This window comes from Pristiophorus japonicus, chromosome 19 (assembly GCF_044704955.1).
Source record: "Pristiophorus japonicus isolate sPriJap1 chromosome 19, sPriJap1.hap1, whole genome shotgun sequence".
Taxonomy (NCBI): domain Eukaryota; kingdom Metazoa; phylum Chordata; class Chondrichthyes; family Pristiophoridae; genus Pristiophorus; species Pristiophorus japonicus.
Window position 1 is genome coordinate 82,778,353 of NC_091995.1, and position 18,848 is coordinate 82,797,200.

General features: G+C 47.4%; 1 protein-coding gene across 2 annotated transcripts in view; it reads left to right on the forward strand.

Moving 5' to 3' along the window:
- LOC139230507 (beta-1,3-N-acetylglucosaminyltransferase lunatic fringe-like) overlaps positions 1 to 10,688 on the forward strand; it is a 50,612-nt gene extending 39,924 nt beyond the window's left edge. For both annotated transcript variants that reach the window (XM_070862334.1, XM_070862335.1), the window contains exons 6-8: positions 4,975 to 5,140; positions 6,763 to 6,848; positions 10,020 to 10,688. In XM_070862334.1, the coding sequence (XP_070718435.1) occupies positions 4,975 to 5,140; positions 6,763 to 6,848; positions 10,020 to 10,071 (304 nt within the window). In that variant the 3' untranslated portion in view covers positions 10,072 to 10,688. The remainder of the gene's footprint in view (positions 1 to 4,974; positions 5,141 to 6,762; positions 6,849 to 10,019) is intronic.
- The last annotated feature ends 8,160 nt before the right edge of the window (positions 10,689 to 18,848 follow it).

Sequence of the window (18,848 nt, forward strand, 5' to 3'; positions counted from 1 at the left end):
CTGTCTGTCCATTGATTTTCAAATGTTTCCTTTGTCAGCAGTAACTCGATTAGGGTGTGAGAATGTGCTATCACTGGATTTGCATTGTTTTAGGATTGTCCAGTTTCCTGACCATGATTTCCATTGTACTTGATTGGGTAATTTGATTATCTCTTAGGGGGTGAATAGTTCCCCCAGACAGTCTGGGATCCTTAATACTCAAATTTGGCCCCACCTCCTATATTTGGTAACTCTTTTTCGCAGCCAAAATGTTGTAGAATCTTAAAATTGATATGCTCCTTCCCATAGATGTTTAGGAGATTTCAAGCTTCTCTAATTTAGGTCCATTTTGAATTCCCTTTCCTATGAGTCCAAACACTGGGGGGGGGGGGGGTCTCCATGAATGCATCCCCTTTTATCCCCCGCAGACTTTGTCTGCCCCTTTAAACTCATTTTAAAAGCCCAGAAAGGGATTCTTCTCCTCTGTAGGGGAAAGGTACCTGGAATCTTTGCGAGATATTGGTAAATTCTATATATAGCTGGACTGAATTCTCTCATGGCGACATTTTGTTACCCTGTTCTTTGAGCCCTCCCGTACACCCACTGGATCTAAACACTGCCTGGTCCGAGTTCGGTCAGGCAGAGTCAGCATGGATTTATGAAGGGGAAGTCATGTTTGACAAATTTGCTGGAGTTTTTTGAGGATGTAACCAACAGGGTGGATAAAGGGGAACCAGTGGATGTTGTGTATTTGGACTTCCAGAAGGCACTTGACAAGGTGCCACATAAAAGGTTAATGCACAAGATAAAATTCACGGGGTTGGGGGTAATATATTAGCATGGATAGAGAATTGGCTAACGAACAGAGAACAGAGAGTCGGGATAAATGGTTCATTCTCTGGTTGGCAACCAGTAACTAGTGGGGTGCCGCAGGGATCAGTGCTGGGACCCCAACTATTTACAATCTATATTAACGACTTGGAAGAAGGGACTGAGTGTAACATAGCCAAGTTTGCCGACGATACAAAGATGGGAGGAAAAGCAATGTGTGAGGAGGTCACAAAAAATCTGCAAAAGGACATAGACAGGCTAAGTGAGCGGGTAAAAATTTGGCATAGAAACATAGAAACATAGAAAATAGGTGCAGGAGCAGGCCATTCAGCCCTTCTAGCCTGCACCGCCATTCAATGAGTTCACGGCTGAACATGCAACTTCAGTACCCCATTCCTGCTTTCTCGCCATACCCCTTGATTCCCCCTAGTAGTAAGGACTTCATCTAACTCCCTTTTGAATATATTTACTGAATTGGCCTCAACTACTTTCTGTGGTAGAGAATTCCACAGGTTCACCACTCTCTGGGTGAAGAAGTTTCTCCTCATCTCGGTCCTAAATGGCTTACCCCTTATCCTTAGACTGTGACCCCTGGTTCTGGACATCCCCAACATTGGGAACATTCTTCCTGCATCTATCGTGTCTAAACCCGTCAGAATTTTAAACGTTTCTATGAGGTCCCCTCTCATCTTCTGAACTCCAGTGAATACAAGCCCAGTTGATCCAGTCTTTCTTGATAGGTCAGTCCCGCCATCCCGGGAATCAGACTGGTGAATCTTCGCTGCACTCCCTCAATAGCAAAAATGTCCTTCCTCAAGTTAGGAGACCAAAGCTGTACACAATACTCCAGGTGTGGCCTCACCAAGGCCCTGTACAATTGTAGCAACACCTCCCTGCCCCTGCACTCAAATCCCCTCGCTATGAAGGCCAACATGCCATTTGCCTTCTTAACCGCCTGCTGTACCTGCATGCCAACCTTCAATGACTGATGTACCATGACACCCAGGTCTCGTTGCACCTCCCCTTTTCCTAATCTGTCACCATTCAGATAATAGTCTGTCTCTCTGTTTTTACCACCAAAGTGGATAACCTCACATTTATCCACATTATACTTCATCTGCCATGCATTTGCCCACTCACCTAACCTATCCAAGTCACTCTGCAGCCTCATAGCATCCTCCTCGCAGCTCACACTGCCACCCAACTTAGTGTCATCCGCAAATTTGGAGATACTACATTTAATCCCCTCGTCTAAATCATTAATGTACAATGTAAAGAGCTGGGGCTCCAGCACAGAACCTTGCGGTACCCCACTAGTCACTGCCTGCCATTCTGAAAAGTACCCATTTACTCCTACTCTTTGCTTCCTGTCTGACAACCAGTTCTCAATCCACGTCAGCACACTACCCCCAATCCTATGTGCTTTAACTTTGCACATTAATCTCTTGTGTGGGACCTTGTCGAAAGCCTTCTGAAAGTCCAAATATACCACATCAACTGGTTCTCCCTTGTCCACTTTACTGGAAACATCCTCAAAAAATTCCAGAAGATTTGTCAAGCATGATTTCCCTTTCACAAATCCATGCTGACTTGGACCTATCATGTCACCTCTTTCCAAATGCGCTGCTATGACATCCTTAATAATTGATTCCATCATTTTACCCACTACTGAGGTCAGGCTGACCGGTCTATAATTCCCTGTTTTCTCTCTCCCTCCTTTTTTAAAAAGTGGGGTTACATTGGCTACCCTCCACTCGATAGGAACTGATCCAGAGTCAATGGAATGTTGGAAAATGACTGTCAATGCATCCGCTATTTCCAAGGCCACCTCCTTAAGTACTCTGGGATGCAATCCATCAGGCCCTGGGGATTTATCGGCCTTCAATCCCATCAATTTCCCCAACACAATTTCCCGACTAATAAAGATTTCCCTCAGTTCCTCCTCCCTACTAGACCCTCTGACCCCTTTTATATCCGGAAGGTTGTTTGTGTCCTCCTTAGTGAATACCGAACCAAAGTGGACTATAATGTTGGACCATAATGGTGGAAAGTGTGAGGTCATGCACTTTGGCAGAAAAAAAATCAAAGAGCAAGTTATTATTTAAATGGAGAAAGATTGCAAAGTGCCGCAGTACAGCGGGACCTGGGGGTACTTGTGCATGAAACACAAAAGAATAGTATGCAGGTACAGCAAGTGATCAGGAAGGCCAATGGTATCTTGACCTTTATTGCAAAGGGGTTGGAGTATAAAAGCAGGGAAGTCTAGGTTGATTCCGGGGATGAGGGATTTGACTTATGAGGAAAGGTTGAGTAGGATGGGCCTCTACTCATTGGAATTCAGAAGAATGAGAGGTGATCTTATCGAAACATATAAGATTATGAGGGGGCTTGACAAGGTGGATGCAGAGAAGATGTTTCCACTGATGGGGGAGACTAGAACTAAGGGGCATGATCTTAGAATAAGGGGCCGCCCATTTAAAGCAGAGATGAGGAGAAATTTCTTCTCTCAGAGGGTTGTAAATCTGTGGAATTCGCTGTCTCAGAGAGCTGTGAAAGCTGGGATGTTGAATAAATTTAAGACAGAAATAGACAGTTTCTTAAACGATAAGGAGATAAGGGGTTATGGAGAGCGGGTGGGAAAGTGGAGCTGAGTCCATGATCAGATCAGCCATGATCTTATTGAATGGTGGAGCAGGCTCAAGAGGCCGTATGGCCTACTCCTGCTCCTATTTCTTATGTTCTTATGTTATGTACTGTATCTTTGGTTATTTTGACAACTCTGACTGATCAATCCAAGACCAGTCCCAGGTATGTCAAATACTCTTCCTTTCAGTGTTAGCCAATGGCTCAGTGGGCAGCACACTTGCCTCTGAGTTCGAAGATTGTGGGTTCGAGTCCCACTCCAGACACTTGAGCACAAAAATCTAGGCTGACAATCCCAGTGCAATGCAAAGGGAGCACTGCACTGTCAGAGGTGCCGTCTTTTGGATGATATGTTAAGCCGAGGCCCCGTCTGCCCTCTCAAGTGGGACGTAAAAGAACCACTGGCACTATTTCAATGAAGAGCTCTCCCAGTTTATCCCTGAATCAACATCATTGAAACAGATTGTCTGGTCATGATCACATTGCTGTTTGTCGGAGCTTGCTGTGCGCAACTTGGCTGCTGCATTTCCCACATTACAACTCCAAAAGTACTTCATTGTCTGTAAAGCGCTCTGGGATGTCCGGCGGTGGCGAAGGGGGGGTTGTTAGAGGCAGGATGATGTGATGAAAGCTCCAGGAATATATCCAACCAGAGTTGGCAACTCCAAGTGTTACCTCTAGACTTGGCTAGTCCAACGCACTCCTGGCTAGCCTCCCACATTCTACCCTACGTAAACTTGAGGTCATCCAAAACTCGGCTGCCCATGTCCTAACTCGCACCAAGTCCCGCCCACCCATCACCCCCTGTGCTCGCTGACCTACATTGGCTCCTGGTTAAGCAATGCCTCGATTTCAAAATTCTCATCCTTGTTTTCAAATCCCTCCATGGCCTCGCCCCTCCCTATCTCTGTAATCTCCTCCAGCCCCACATCCCCCCCCCGCCCGAGATGTCTGCGCTCCTCTAATTCTGCCCTCTTGAGCATCCCTGATTATAATCGCTCCACCATCGGTGGCCGTGCCTTCTGTTGCCTGGGCCCCAAGCTCTGGAACTCCCTCCCTAAACCTCTCTGCCTCTCTACCTCTCTTTCCTCCTTCGAGACGCTCCTTAAAACTTACCTCTTTGACCAAGCGTTTAGCCATCTGCCGTAATTTCTCCTTATGTGGTTCAGTGTCAAATTCTTTGTCTTATAATACTCCTGTGAAGCGCCGTGGGACGTTACACTACGTTAAAGGCGCTATATAAATACAAGTTGTTGTTGTGACATTAAGATTGAGTTTTAAAAGGCTGTAGGTTGCAGGTGGAGGGAAAAGATGCAGGAAGCGAAGGTGCTCCCAGCAGAGGGTCCATCCAAACTGGGGGAGGGATTTACTGACGGGTTGGGCTAGAGCGAGAGAGGTCAGGAAACAGACGCCTCACACCGCTACCTTTATTAAAGATGTAATTTGCAGCATTTTATTGCGTATGTAATAATGTCGAACACTTACATTTTTTAATGAGATGGTGATTTATTCTTCAACCAGCGACGGCCATTTTATGAACACAGCAGAGCGGATCCGTCTCCCTGACGACTGCACCGTTGGTTACATCATCGAGGCCCTGCTGGGTGTCAACTTGATTCGGAGCCCGCTCTTCCACTCCCACCTTGAGAACTTGCAGCTGGTTTCGAAATCCCAGATCCAAAGCCAGGTATGTCCCCCCCCCTTGCCTTCCCGAGCCCAATCGCACCGACACTGACCAGGCTCAAGGTCTTGAAGGCACGTCTGGGCTGGTGACACGGAACCGTGGAGGTGGATTGAGGTTGGGAGATGTAGGACATTGGAGATGGGTTATCATCATCATAGGCAGTCCCTCGGAATCGAGGAAGACTTGCTTCCACTCTAAAAGTGAGTTCTCAGGTGACTGCACAGTCCAATACGGGAATCTCTGTCACAGGCGGGACAGACAGAGGTTGAAGGAAGGGGTGGGTGGGGAGTCTGGTTTGCTGCACGCTCCTTCCGCTGTCTGCGCTTGTTTTCTGCACGCTCTCGGCGACGAGACTCGAGGTGCTCAGCGCCCTCCCGGATGCTCTTCCTCCACTCAGGGCGGTCTTTGGCCAGGGACTCCCAGGTGTCGGTGGGAATGTTGCACTTTATCAAGGAGGCTTTGAGGGTGTCCTTGAAACGTTACCTCTGCCCACCTGGGGCTCGCTTTCCGTGTAGGAGTTCTGAGTAGAGCGCTTGCTTGGGAGTCTTGTGTCAAGCATGCGAACAATGTGGCCCGCCCAGCGGAGCTGGTCGAGTGTGGTCAGTGCTTCGATGTTGGGGATGTTGGCCTGATCGAGGACGCTAATGTTGGTGCTTCTGTCCTCCCAGAGGATTTGTAGGAACTTGCGGAGAAATAGTTGGTGGTATTTCTCCAGCGATTTGAGGTGTCTACTACATATGGTTCACGTCTCTGGCCATACAGGAGGATGGGTATTACTACAACCCTGTAGACCATGAGCTTGGTGGCTGATTTGAGGGCCTGATCTTCGTACACTCTTTCCCTCAAGCGGCCGAAGGTGGTGTTGAACCTCGTCAGTTGGGTTAACCTTGGAGATGGAGTATAAAAGTAGGGAAGTCCTGCTACAACTGTACAGGGCGTTGGTGAGACCACACCTGGAGTACTGTGTACAGTTTTGGTCTCCTTATTTCAGGAGGGTTATAGTCGCACTGGAGGTAGTTCAGAGAAAGTTCACAAGGTTGATTCCAGAGATGAAGGGGTTGCCTTATGAAGAAAGTTGAGCAGGTTGGGCCTATACTGATTGGAGTTTAGAAGAATGAGAGGTGATCTTATTGAAATGTATATGATTCTTAGGGGGCTTGACAGGGTAGCTGCAGAGAAGATGTTTCCCCTCGTGGAGGAATCTAGAACTAGGGGACATAGATTCAGAATAAGGGGTCGCCCATTTAAAACTTAGATGAGGAGGAATTTCTTCTCTCAGAGGGTCATAAATCTGTGGAATTTTCTGCCTCAGAGAGCTGTGGAGGCTGGGTCATTGAATATATTTAAAGTGTAGACAGACAGATTTTTGAACCATAAGGGAGTAAAGGGCTATGGGGAGTGGGCAGGGAAGTGGAGTTGAGGCCAAGATCAGATCAGCCATGATCTTATTGAATGGCGGAGCAGGCTCAAGGGGCCAAATGGCCTACTCCCGTTCCTATTTCTTATGTTCCTATGTAACTTGTTACTGATGCTAAATCATGGGGTTATTCACCATCTCGTGGGATTCATCAGAGAGCAAAATAGAGGATAATAAATTGAAATAAAATTAAAATGATTATTTTCAGGTCACTTTAAGTTACGGAACCTTTGAGAACAAGAAAAATACCATTGAGATGAAAGGAGCATTTTCTGTCGACGAAGACCCCTCCAGGTGAGAATGTTCAATCCTTTGGTTTCCCCGTTGGGGATAATAAAGGTTTTGGATTGGTTACAATCCACTCTGAGATCTTAGCTGTTCCATGCCAGGCTCTGTTAGAGTTGGAACATATAACACAAGATTAAAATGATGGATGATGCTTCATTCACTGATGTCCTGGAATGGGAGGACATGGGTTGGATCTGTGGTTCGTAGATAATTGAGTCCCTAATCTCTTTCTGACAAGTCGTTAAACCGAGGCCCCGTCTGCTCTCTCAGGTAGATGTAAAAGATCCCATGGCACTATTTTAAAGAAGAACAGGGGAGTTATCCCCGGTGTACTGGCCAATATTTCTCCCTTAATCAATATAACAAAAACAGATTATCTGGTCATTATCACATTGCTGTTTGTGGGAGCTTGCTGTGCGCAAATTGGCTGGGATTTTCCGACTATTAAATTGAAAGGCGGGCGCAGCAATGGGGAAAGCCAGCTGATGTTTGGTCAACTTTCTAGTCACTCAGGGTATTGGTGAGGCCACACCTGGAGTACTGCGCACAGTTTTGGTGTCCGTATTTAAGGAAGGAGATACTTACATTGGAGGCTGTTCAGAGAAGGTTCACGAGGTTGATTCCGGAGATGAGGAGGTTCACTCATGAGGATAGGTTGAGTAGGTTGGGCCTATACACATTTAGAAGAATGAGAGGTGATCTTATCAAAACATATAAGATAACGAGGGGGCTCGACAAGGTGGATGCAGAGAGAATGTTTCCACTGATGGGGGAGACTATAACTAGGGGGCATAGTCTCAGAATAAGAGGCCGCCCATTTAAAACTGAGATGAGGAGGAATTTCTTCTCTCAGAGGGTTGTAAATCTGTGGAATTCTCTGCCCCAGAGAGCTATGGAGGCTGGGTCATTGAATATATTTAAGGTGGAGATAGACAGATTTTTGAACGATAAGGGAGTGAAGGGTTATGGGGAACGGGCAGGAAGCGGAGCTGAGTTCATGATCAAATCAGTCATGAACTTATTGAATGGCAGAGCAGGCTCGAGGGGCCGAATGGCCGACTCCTGCTCCTATTTCTTATGTTCAGTAGAATTGGTCTGTTGATTCTGTTTTCAAATATCCGCGTGTGGGACGATTTTAATCCGAGCAACGACAGTAACAGCTTGTACCTGTGTAGCATCTTTACCGTAGTAAAACGTCCCAAGGTGAATCACAGGAGCGTTGTCAAAAACAAAATTTGACACCGAGTCATGTAAGGAGATGTTAGGGCAGGTGACCAAAAGCTTGGTCAAAGAGGTAGGTTTTAAGGAGCGTCTTTAAGGAGGAGAGAGAGGTAGAGAGGTGGAGAGGTTTAGGCAGGGAGTTCCAGAGCTTGGGGCCCAGGCAACAGAAGGCACGACCACCGATGGAGTGATTATAATCAGGGATGCTCAAGATGGCAGAATTAGAGGAGCGCAGACATCTCGTTGGGGAGGTGGGGGGGTGGGGGGGGGGGCGAGCTGGAGGAGATTACAGAGATAGGGAGTGGGTGAGGGCCATGGAAGGTTTTGAAAACGAGGATGAGAATGATAAAACCGAGGCGTTGCTTAACCGGGAGACAACATAGGTCGGCGAGCACAGGGGTGATGGGTGAGCGGGACTTGGTGCGAGTTAGGACACAGGCAGCCTGGTTTTGGATCACCTCCAGTTTATGGAGGGTAGAGTGTGGAAGGCTGGCCAGGAGTGCGTTGGAGTAGTCAAGTCTGGAGGCCTCAGTTAGGCCTGGTGCTTTGCTCTGCTTTATTCAGTTAATATTTTGCTGCTGTGGCACAAACACAACCAAACACACACAACCTAGAAAGGCAGGTGGGGGGGGGGGGGGTTCAAATTGTGTGTCCCTGCTTTTAAACTACTAGGAGGGTGTTTGTACCTCAGTGGGGATCACTGGCTCTGCTGTCACCCACCCACAGCCAGGAGTGGACCACATTGCTCCCTTGTTACTGCCAACGCTTTGTTGAGGCTGATTTAATGAGCGCCCACTCAGATTGATTTACTTCCAGTTGCCACACCATTAATAATCATTATCGCAGAGTGTTCGTTCCATCAGAGGTGAGGAAGCGCAATAACATTCAGTCTAGGAGCTCGCACACTCTCAGATTGCTATTAAACATGTTGCAGTTAATACAGAGAGGAGTCTAAAATCCTATAAACTCTTCAACACTATCTGGTGACTCTTTTAAGATGTGTGTGAGTGTTTTTTGTGTCTATGTGTGTGTGAGCGTCTGTCTTTGTGAGTGTGTGTGCCTGTGAGTGTGAGTGTCTCTTTGTGTGAGTGTGTGTGTCTGTGTGTGTGAATGTGTGGGTGAGTGTGAGCTTATCTTTGTTGTGTGTGTGTGTGTGTGAATGTCTGTGTGAGTGTGTGTCTTTGTGTGAGTGACTGTATGTGTGTGTGTGTGTGAGCGTGAGAGATTGTCATTGTGTGTGAGTGTGTCTGTGTGTTAATGTGTCTGTATGTGTGTGAGAGTCTCTGTTTGTGTGTGCGAGTTTAAGTGTCTGTGAGTGTGCGAGTTTGAGTGTGTGTGTGAGTTTGAGTGTGTGTGCGAGTTTGAGTGTGTGTGTGTGTGTGTGTGTGCGAGTTTGAGTGTCTGTGTGAGTGTGTGTTTGTGTGTTTTGTGGAGCATTGGGGGAGGGTGTAATCGTGCTTGACTGCCCACCGTAGACAGGTAACCCGCTGACACTCATTGTCTGCAGAATAGAAATTTGGGAGAAATAGCCGGGGGTGGCTGACACCAAGAAACTACAGCAAGGAGCCATTGTCTTTGGATGAGGAGGAAATGGGAAAAAGCGCATGACAAAAAAATGGATAAAGCAATAAAACAAATCCAAATCTGTCAGGTATCTCACACTACTGTACATAACTGTATCTTACCATGCCATACATGTCTGTAATTAGAGATGACCTGTAACCACAAGCTTACCTTACCACCAGGGGTGCACTTGCAGGAGACACCAGCTACCTGTCCCAGACAGATATATAAGGACAGGTCTCAGGCAAGTGTGGTATTCGAGAGCTGTGTAATAAAGGTGCAGGTCCTGAGTGACCTTGACTTCAGTATGTGCCTCGTGTAAGTCTGTACTGCAGGAACAGGACTTTACAAAATCCTCCAGGAAAAAAAAGTAACATTTTGTGTCTTCGACAGGTTCAAGTCCATTCACTGTCTACTTTACCCAGAAACACCTTGGTGCCCCTAAAAGAACACGCCTGACCTCTGTCATGCTCAGGGTCAAAGGTAACCTGAGGGTAGAGGTCACCGTTGCCAACTCTGCACTTCCTGAAAGCACTTTGGGCCACTTCCTTTTGCAGACAATGGTGTTTTTAAAAAAAAGAAAAGAGGAAGGAAGGAAAAATAAAACTTGGAGTCAACTCTGACTGAGCGTTGGACAATCATGGCTTGAACTGTGGAAAGAATAAAGGCCCCCTCACTCTGATGGGTTCCGAATGGGCGGCCCACTATGAACAAAGAACCGATGTCAGAAAATAAAAAGCACAAGACGTCAACTAGGCCCTTGACTATTTTGAAAGAAGAATTATTTTTAAAGTATATATATATATTTTTTTTTCTTATTTTTTTTGTTCCTGACTTGCAAGAGAACTCCGTGCTGGTTCTTCACACACGGGGTGCCTTTGGGAGGCAATGATGCACCGCTTGCTTGTGAGGGAGCGATAGGTTCAACCCCACACCCCGCAGCAAAACGCTTACTGATTAGCTGCTCCCCTTGACGACAGGGTTGGGCATGTCTCTCAAATCTGTGGCTTTCTGGAAAATAATATTTTTTATTTAAATTAATTTTAAAAAAGTCTAAAGTTATAGCTCTCATGATGTTGGCTTTCTTCCTGTTTTCAGTGTTGAAATTTGTGTTAATATTTCGGGGTATTGGATTGACTTGTTTGGTATCACTGTTTTATATATATATAGGCTGTTCCCAATTAGTGCTAATTGATGCTATATACATATATATATAACATCATCATCATCATAGGCGGTCCCTCGAACGAGGATGACTTACTTCCACATGAGTTCACAGATGTTTCAATGAAGGACCCGATGTTCCAGTCCTGAACTCCAATTGAGGGGATGGAAGTTGCCTGTGTGTGGATTTTTTTTTAACATGGGGTGACCGTTGCACACCAGCCACCACACGGGCTCGACAGAGCTAGGTTTTTATCCAGTGGCAAGGGTTAACTAGGACGACTGGAGACCTGCTCTGCTGCACGGACCTAGGAAGGATATAATTGCACTGGAGGCCATTCAGAGAAGGCCCACCAGGCTGATTCCGGAGATGAGATATATAGGCTGTTCCTAATTCTCACATTGAGTGGTGCTATATACATATATATATAGACTGTCCTCAACTCTCATGTTAATTGGTGCTATATACACATACAAGTGTGTGAGCTGAATCATATTGGGCTGAGATGTACTCTATAGTTGAATAGCCAGCTCAAGCTCACTATACAGGTTCACTGAGCAAGCAGGCCGCTGTTGCCATTCAAGGAACCACTTAGCTTATGTCCGTGTCTTCAGGAGAGGCCACAATAAGGGGAAGCAGTGTAGTGTGGGCAGTGATTAGACAACACATGGACCCATTTCTCTCTGACACTTAAGAATAGCAGAGATCAGAACAGCTTGCCAACACCCAGAGGCCGAACTTGGTGAAATGCCACTCAGATGGCCACCGAGAGATCGGGCAGCACTTTGGGCGGGAAATTGATGAAAAATAATTTCAAAGTTGGGCTGGCGGCAAACGTATGTCGTCAAAGTGGGCGGGAGCAGGCGGGAGCTCCCAAGCTTGGTGGCAAAGGCTCTTGGCGTTGAAGTGCTGCCCAAGGATGGAGTCGGGACCACGGAGGGTCGAAGGCGTTCAAATAAAAATGATCGGCAAAATAAAAAATGATCCGGAATACCTTCAGGGGAACCCATTAAGGTAAGTCGCTGTGGAAAAAAAAATGTATTAAAATGTTCACTAAGCTTTTCTTCCGTTTTTTTAAACTTACCTTGGGAGTTAGACTAGCCTCCTCGCGGCGGTCCTTCCCCCTGCTGAGCCGAGTCCCGCCCGTGCCAATCTGGCATCTCGGCGGGCGGGGGGGGGGAGTCACTTGCGCCACTCGGCCGTCCGCTGATGTCAGCGGGTGGTTCCCGCCGGTTCTCCCCTCTCGCCCGCTCCAGCCCGCGTGCAAACTGGCACAGGGCGTAACCCAGAGAGGAATGTCAGCGGATCTCGGCGGCAGTCGGCGGCAGTGGGTGTTAAGGCCGTCAATTTTGCCCCCCCCCCCTCCCGCCAGAGACTGTCTCCTTCCTCCTTCTCCATCTTTCTTCCATTGTAAGAGTGGAGGAGAAGATTAGTAAATCAGGCCGGAGGAGATGCCAAGCTTGCATTTAAAAGCTGGCAGGCCGGAGGAGGAAGGGGAAAACCAAGGGAGGCGGGGAGTTTTGCCAGTTATGGGTCCCTGGGAGAGAATGAGTTGGAGTCGGAAACTATGTGATGCCCTGTTTTCAATCTCAGTTAGGATGGGCACCGCACTTTAGGAAAGGATGTGAAGGCCTGAGAGAGGGCGCAGAAAAGATTTACCAGAATGGTTCCACAGACGAGGGACTTCAGCTACGTGGGATGGACTGGAGAAGCTGGGGTTGTTCTCCTTGGAGCAGAGAAGGTTGAGAGGGGATTTGATGGAGGTGTTCAAAATCATGAGGGGCCTGGACAGAGTAGAGAGAGAGAGAGAGAGAAAGTGGGCCGGATTTTCGGCAGGTTTGCGACGGGGTTTTTGCCGTGATTTGACCCTCCGCGGCAAAACACGGTCGCAAAGCCCGGGCGGGATTCTGGGCTCGTTGTTTGCGGCGGCGATGGGACGTACCGCCGGGGAGAGGAGCGCCGATGTACAATGCCGTGGATTGCATTTGCGACTGACGTTCGGCTCTCTCCCGACCCGTACGCCACGCCCAGAATAGCGGCAGAGGTCAAACCTGTCGGTGCAACCCTGCCAGCACCGGTAAGTATGAAAACCTGCAAAAAAAGGCAAGTTAAAGTTTTTAATTATTTCGCAGCGACTCGATAGATAAGGGTCTTGTAAATGTTTTTTGGAATTTTTTCCCCCCGCCTCTCTCGCAGCGCTCCCGGCCTTGGACTAAAGTTGCCAAAGCTCGTGGTTTGTGCCACGAATAATCGTGCAACACACCCTTTACCGATGTAAAGGCCAAAGATTCGGCTAAAAACGGTAACGCAGCGAAAAATTTCACGTATTGCTACCGTTTTCGCCGAAAAACCCTGAAAGCTGATAATCCAGCCCTTAAACTGTTCCCATTGGCGGAAGGATCGGGAACCAGAGGACACAGATTTAAGGCGACTGGCAAAAGAAGAAAAAAACCTGCTTACGCAGCGAGTGGTTAGGATCTGGAATGCGCTGCCTGAGAGGGTGGTGAAGACGGACTCGATCGTGGCTTTCAAAAGGGAATTGGATAAGTACCTGAAGGAAAAACATTTGCAGGGCTACGGGGAAAGGGCGGGGGGGAGTGGGACTGGCTGAGGTGCTCTTGCAGAGAGCCGGCACGGGCTCGACGGGCCGAATGGCCTCCTCCTGTGCTGTAACCGTTCTGTGAGAGTGTGAATGATGGCACGTTTCAAGTTTGAAGAGTGTGCAGGATGACATATTTCAAGCTTTGGAGGGAGAGAAGGAAATACAGAGATGCACTGACCATTGTAGCAGCAATAAAATGCAAAACGACATTGAATCTTACAGCACAGGAGGAGGTTCGGCCCATCGTGCCTGTGCCAGCTCTTTGAAAGAGCTGTCCACTTAGTCCCACTTCCCTGCTCTTTCCCCGTAGCCCTGCAAACGCTTCCTTTTCCAGTATATATCCAATTTCCAACATGATGCGGAGACAGGCTGGAGGATATAGGTGAGAGAAGAATTACCTATCTCAATTTAAAAAAAAAAGCATATTGCAGCTCTGCAGTAATTACATGCACGATGTTTATAATATGTATTGATGGGCCCTGTTCCTTTCTGCAGATGTTAGTCTGTTAACTGTGTATCTAAATGAGCCACAATAATACCTCTTATTAATCAAATATTGGCTCATTCTGGGAAGCCATTCTGTACTGTCCTGGCACCAAGCACGGAAAGCAGCAATCTCATTGATTGGAAATATCATTGGAATTGGAGGAGGCCTCATTTGGTGCTGCTAATTTTTATGTATGCATGTCAATGATGTACTGTAACACTAGACCTGAATGTATCTTCACCCTGTACATGCTGTATCTGTACACGAGAGGGTGCTGCTCTGGAGGCCTAAGGGTCACCTGCACACTGCAGGTAACCCAGTATAAAAGGGAGCTCACCTCTTGGTGTCCTCACTCTAGGAGCTGCAAGAAAGGACTGCAGTCTTCACTGTGCCATACCCCTGCCTCGCGGAGTCATTAACATAGTGCCTACATACACAATACTAATGACAAATTATTTGAGTGCTAGGTTGCCCATCTAAGACACCCCCAGTGTCAGCCTCAACCACTTGAGCTTCGCGGGAGATTAAATGTCCCTCTGCATTGCAGCTCAGCCCCAATCTCATTGCAGACTTGCTGAATTCCTTTAAGCAAGAGCTGGATTTGTGCCTGTCTGCGGCGGAGATCACCTCTTACAGAAGGCAGGTACTGCCGGGAATTTAATGGCCCGAGTGATCTCCTGGACTAGTTTCGATCATCCAGATGGGTCGGAGGGGAATTTCCCAGATTTTCTTTCCCCAAATAAGAACATAAGAAATAGGAGCAGGATTAGGCCCCTCGAGCCTGCTCCGCCATTCAATAAGATCATGGCTGATCCGATCATGGACTCAGCTCCACTTCCCTGCCCGCTCCCCGTAACCCCTTATCCACTTATCGCTCAAAAATCTGTCTATCTCCGCCTTAAATATATTCAATGACCCAGCCTCCACAGCTCTCTGGGATTGAGAGTTCCACAGATTTACAACCCTCTGAGAGAAGAAATTTCTCCTCTTCTCAGTTTTAAATGGGCGGTCTCTTATTCTGAGACTATGTCCCCTAGTTTTAGTTTCCCCTATGAGTGGAAACATCCTCTCTGCATCCAACTTGTCGAGACCCCTCATTACCTTATAAGTTTCAATAAGATCACCTCTCATTATTCTGAACCCCAATGTGTATAGGCCCAACCTACTCAACCAATCTTCAAAGTCAGGGTTTTTTAAATCTGTTTTTTTGCCTCTCCCAGGAGATCACATGCTTTCAGGTGGGGTGCAGAGTGCATATGTTGTGCTACACAAAGTATCGCAATTGTGCGGGACAGGCTCGATGGATCAGAGGGTCTTTACCTGTCCGTCATTGTTCGTATGTACCAGTGCAACTTTCTTTCATTGCCCACACCAGCCTCTCTGTCCCACCAATTTACACCAGATGAGGGTAAAGAGACAAAAAGAACATTGGAACCAAACTGTTGCGGGTTCTGGTGAAGGTTCTCACGAGAGAAGTTTCACTGCCAGATGCCGACTGATCTCCTGCGCCTTGCCAACGTTTTCTGTGTGATTTTTTTTTAATGGACGCGCTTATTTGTGCTGCCACCATGGCCACTATGCTCCACCATTTGTTTCTGATTGGTCCCCTTGGAGGATAAGCCACACTCTGAAGTTTCACTGGGATGTGTTACTGGAACCGCCCATCCCAAGGTCTCACTGACTTTTGCAAATTGTAACTCGATCCACTTTGACTTCCTGAAGCGACAGAGGTCAGAGCTCCCCAGAAGACATCAAGCACCAGCCAAAGTGCCATACCCAAGTGTATGCCTCCCCCAGCCAAAGTGTCTTACCCCAGTCCAAGTACATCCCTCCCCCAGTCCAAGTACATCCCTCCCCCAGCCGTAGTACCTTACCCCTGTCTAAGTGTATCCCTCCCCCAGCCAAAGGACCTTACCCCAGTCCAAGTATATCCCTCCCCCAGCCATAGTACCTTACCCCAGTCCAAGTGTATCCCTCCCCCAACCAAAGTGCCTTACCCCAGTCCAAATGCATGCCTCCCCCAGCCGAAGTGCCTTACCCCAGTCCAAGTGTATCCCTCCCCCAGCCACAGTGCCTTACCCCAGTCCAATTATATTCCGCCCCCAACTGAAGGAACCGAGTGGGGGGGAAGTGGTGGAGCTCGACAGGGGGCGGGGCTTGTCGCCTGTCGGTCAAAAAAGTGCAGTACAAATAGTTACATCGGATTTTTACACTGTTGCTTAACACTGACTGGAAATGGGAATTGTTGGCAAATTGTTGCATCGTTTATGCTCACCCTTGGCTCGCTGCGATGAGCACAGTCATTTGGCTCACTCTTCCTCGGGGGCCACCACTCCCTATACTCAATCTTTGGCAGCCTGTCCCTAATATGCCTCAAAGAACATTCCAGAGATTAACTTTCCTATAGGACGAGAGGGAGGAATTTCTTCACTCAGAGGGTTGTGAATCTTTGGGATTCTCTGCCCCACAGGGCTGTGGATGCTGAATCGCTGAGTATATTCAAGGCTGAGATCGATAAGATATTTGACTCCAGGGGAATCCAGGGATATGAGGATCGGGCAGGAAAGAACATAAGAAATAGGAGCAGGAGTAGGCCATTCAGCCCTTCCAGCCTGCTCCACCATTGAATAAAATCATGGCTGATCTTCGACCTCAACTCCACCTTCATGCACTATCTCCATAGCAGGCTCGAGGGGCCGAATGGCCTACTCCTGCCTCTATTTCTTCTGTTCTTAAGTCCTTCTGTTTTGTAGGACACAATCCTTGAGCAAGGTTGGAGCTAAGAAAAATACTTAACCCCCCCCAACCGCCCTGCTGAGACATGTTGAACAGCTGCTGAGAGGGTGGACTTGAGTTAGGGTCCTTTAAAAAGGAGTTGGTTGCGTATCTGTGGAGAAGGGATTATTCATTCCTGGGATGTGGGCATCGCTGGTCTGGCAGGCAATAATTGCCCATCCCTAATTGCCCCTTGAGAAGGTGGTGGTGAGCCGCCGCCTTGAACCGCTGCAGTCCGTGTGGCGAAGGTGCTCCCACAGTGCTGTTAGGGAGGGAATTCCAGGATTTTGACCCAGCGACGATGAAGAAACAACGCTCTACTTCCAAGTCGGGATGATTACATGACTTGGAGGGGTACCTGGAGGTGATGGTGTTCCCATGCGCCAGCTGCCCTTGTCCTTCCCTGTGGCGGGGCTTGCGGGTTTGGGAGGTGCTGCCGATGAAACCGTGAAACGCCGAGATGCTGCAGTCTGGGGCGTTAGCTGAAACGTCCGATCCTGTGAGTATGACTAAGTCGGTGGGATCCGTCTCCAGAGGTTAGTGAGGAGGACTTTGCAGGGTTACCTGGGCTCACAGCCGAGTAGTCCATTGGGTTTTATTCTTAATCTTGATTCAACTGAGTAGTTCACTAGTCCATTACACAGGATTTCACCGGATATACGGCACAGAAACAGGACGTTCGGCCCAACCAGTCCATGCCGGCGTTTATGCTCCACTCGAGCCTCCTCCCGTCTTTCCTCATCTAAATCTGTCAGCAAAACCCTCTATTCCCTTCTCCCTCATATGTTTATCCAGTCACCCATTAAATGCATCGATACTATTCGCTTCAACCTCTCCCTGTGGTAGTGAGTTCTCACCACTCACTGGGTAAAGACGTTCCTTCTGAATTCCCTATTTGATTTCTTGGTGATTATCTTATATTGATGGCCTCTAGTTATGCTCTTCCCCACAAGTGGAAACATTCTCTCTGTATCCACTCCATCAAAACCTTTCATCATTTTAAAGACCTCTATTCGGTCAACCCTCAGCCTTCTTTTTTTTTTCAAGAAAAAAAGAGACGCAGCCTGTTCATCCTTTTATACCCTCGCATATCTGATATCATCCTTGTAAATCTTCTCTGCCCCCTCTCCTGTGCCTCTATATCCATTTTATAATATGGCGACCAAGTACTCCGAGTGTGGTCTAACCAAGGTTCGATACAGGTTGAGCATAACTTCCCTACTTTTCAGTTCAATCCCTCTAGAAATAAATAGAAATAGTGCTTGTTTTTTTTTTAGTGGCTTTGCTAACCCGTGTCAATAATTTTGGTGACAGACTCTTAACTGCCCTCTGAGACAGCAATCACATTAGTGTGAGACCAGACTGGATAAGGACGGCTGATTTCCTTCCCTAAAGGACATTATTGAGCCAGTTGGGTTTTAAAGTCAATCCAACTTCATGCACCATCTTGACACCCTCCAGAACAAGGCACTCATTTTGTTAGGTGCCACCTATTCCTACTAGCCTTTTATTCCAGATTTAATTGTTATTTTAGAGGGGAAAAAATTCTGGACTGTAGTGTACAGAGACGTTGACAGCCAATAATCTTTGATTAGTGTTCTTAAAAGATAAAGCAGTTAATGATGAATTAAATGGGTTCGGTTCGTTAACAACATCATCATTAACGGTGGGGGCTCCTTCAAATTCTATGCTAATTTTGAAGTATTTGGTACGAAAGTGGACTTGATGCAATTCTCATCCACTGTTGCCCATTACCAGCCCCAATTATGATCCAATTCGCTCTTAATGTGTCATCTATTATCTTAATTGATTAGAATGGAAAGATGGTCTCAGCCCGGATAATGTTCTCGATCCCTCACAAATGAAGCTATTTGCATTTGTGCTGCTTTCAGATTAATGCCGATTATTTACAAATTTGAGAAAAAATGGTCGTGCCTGATCCTATTACACGATTATCCGCTCGACCGCTCGGCTGCTAATTGGCAGTCCATCATCATCTTTACCTGTCGGGAGCTCGTTTATACGGCATATGTAAAGGTGATCTCAGGGCCTATCGTCTCATCAGTCAGCGTCATCCCAAGGTTATTTTGAGATTTAAGGCCCCGATTTAACTCCGGCTGGATGCCCCCACTCTCGGGCCGGAGTTAAAATTACAGTCGGGTCTCAATGATGTCGTCTGGCCGCAACATTGCA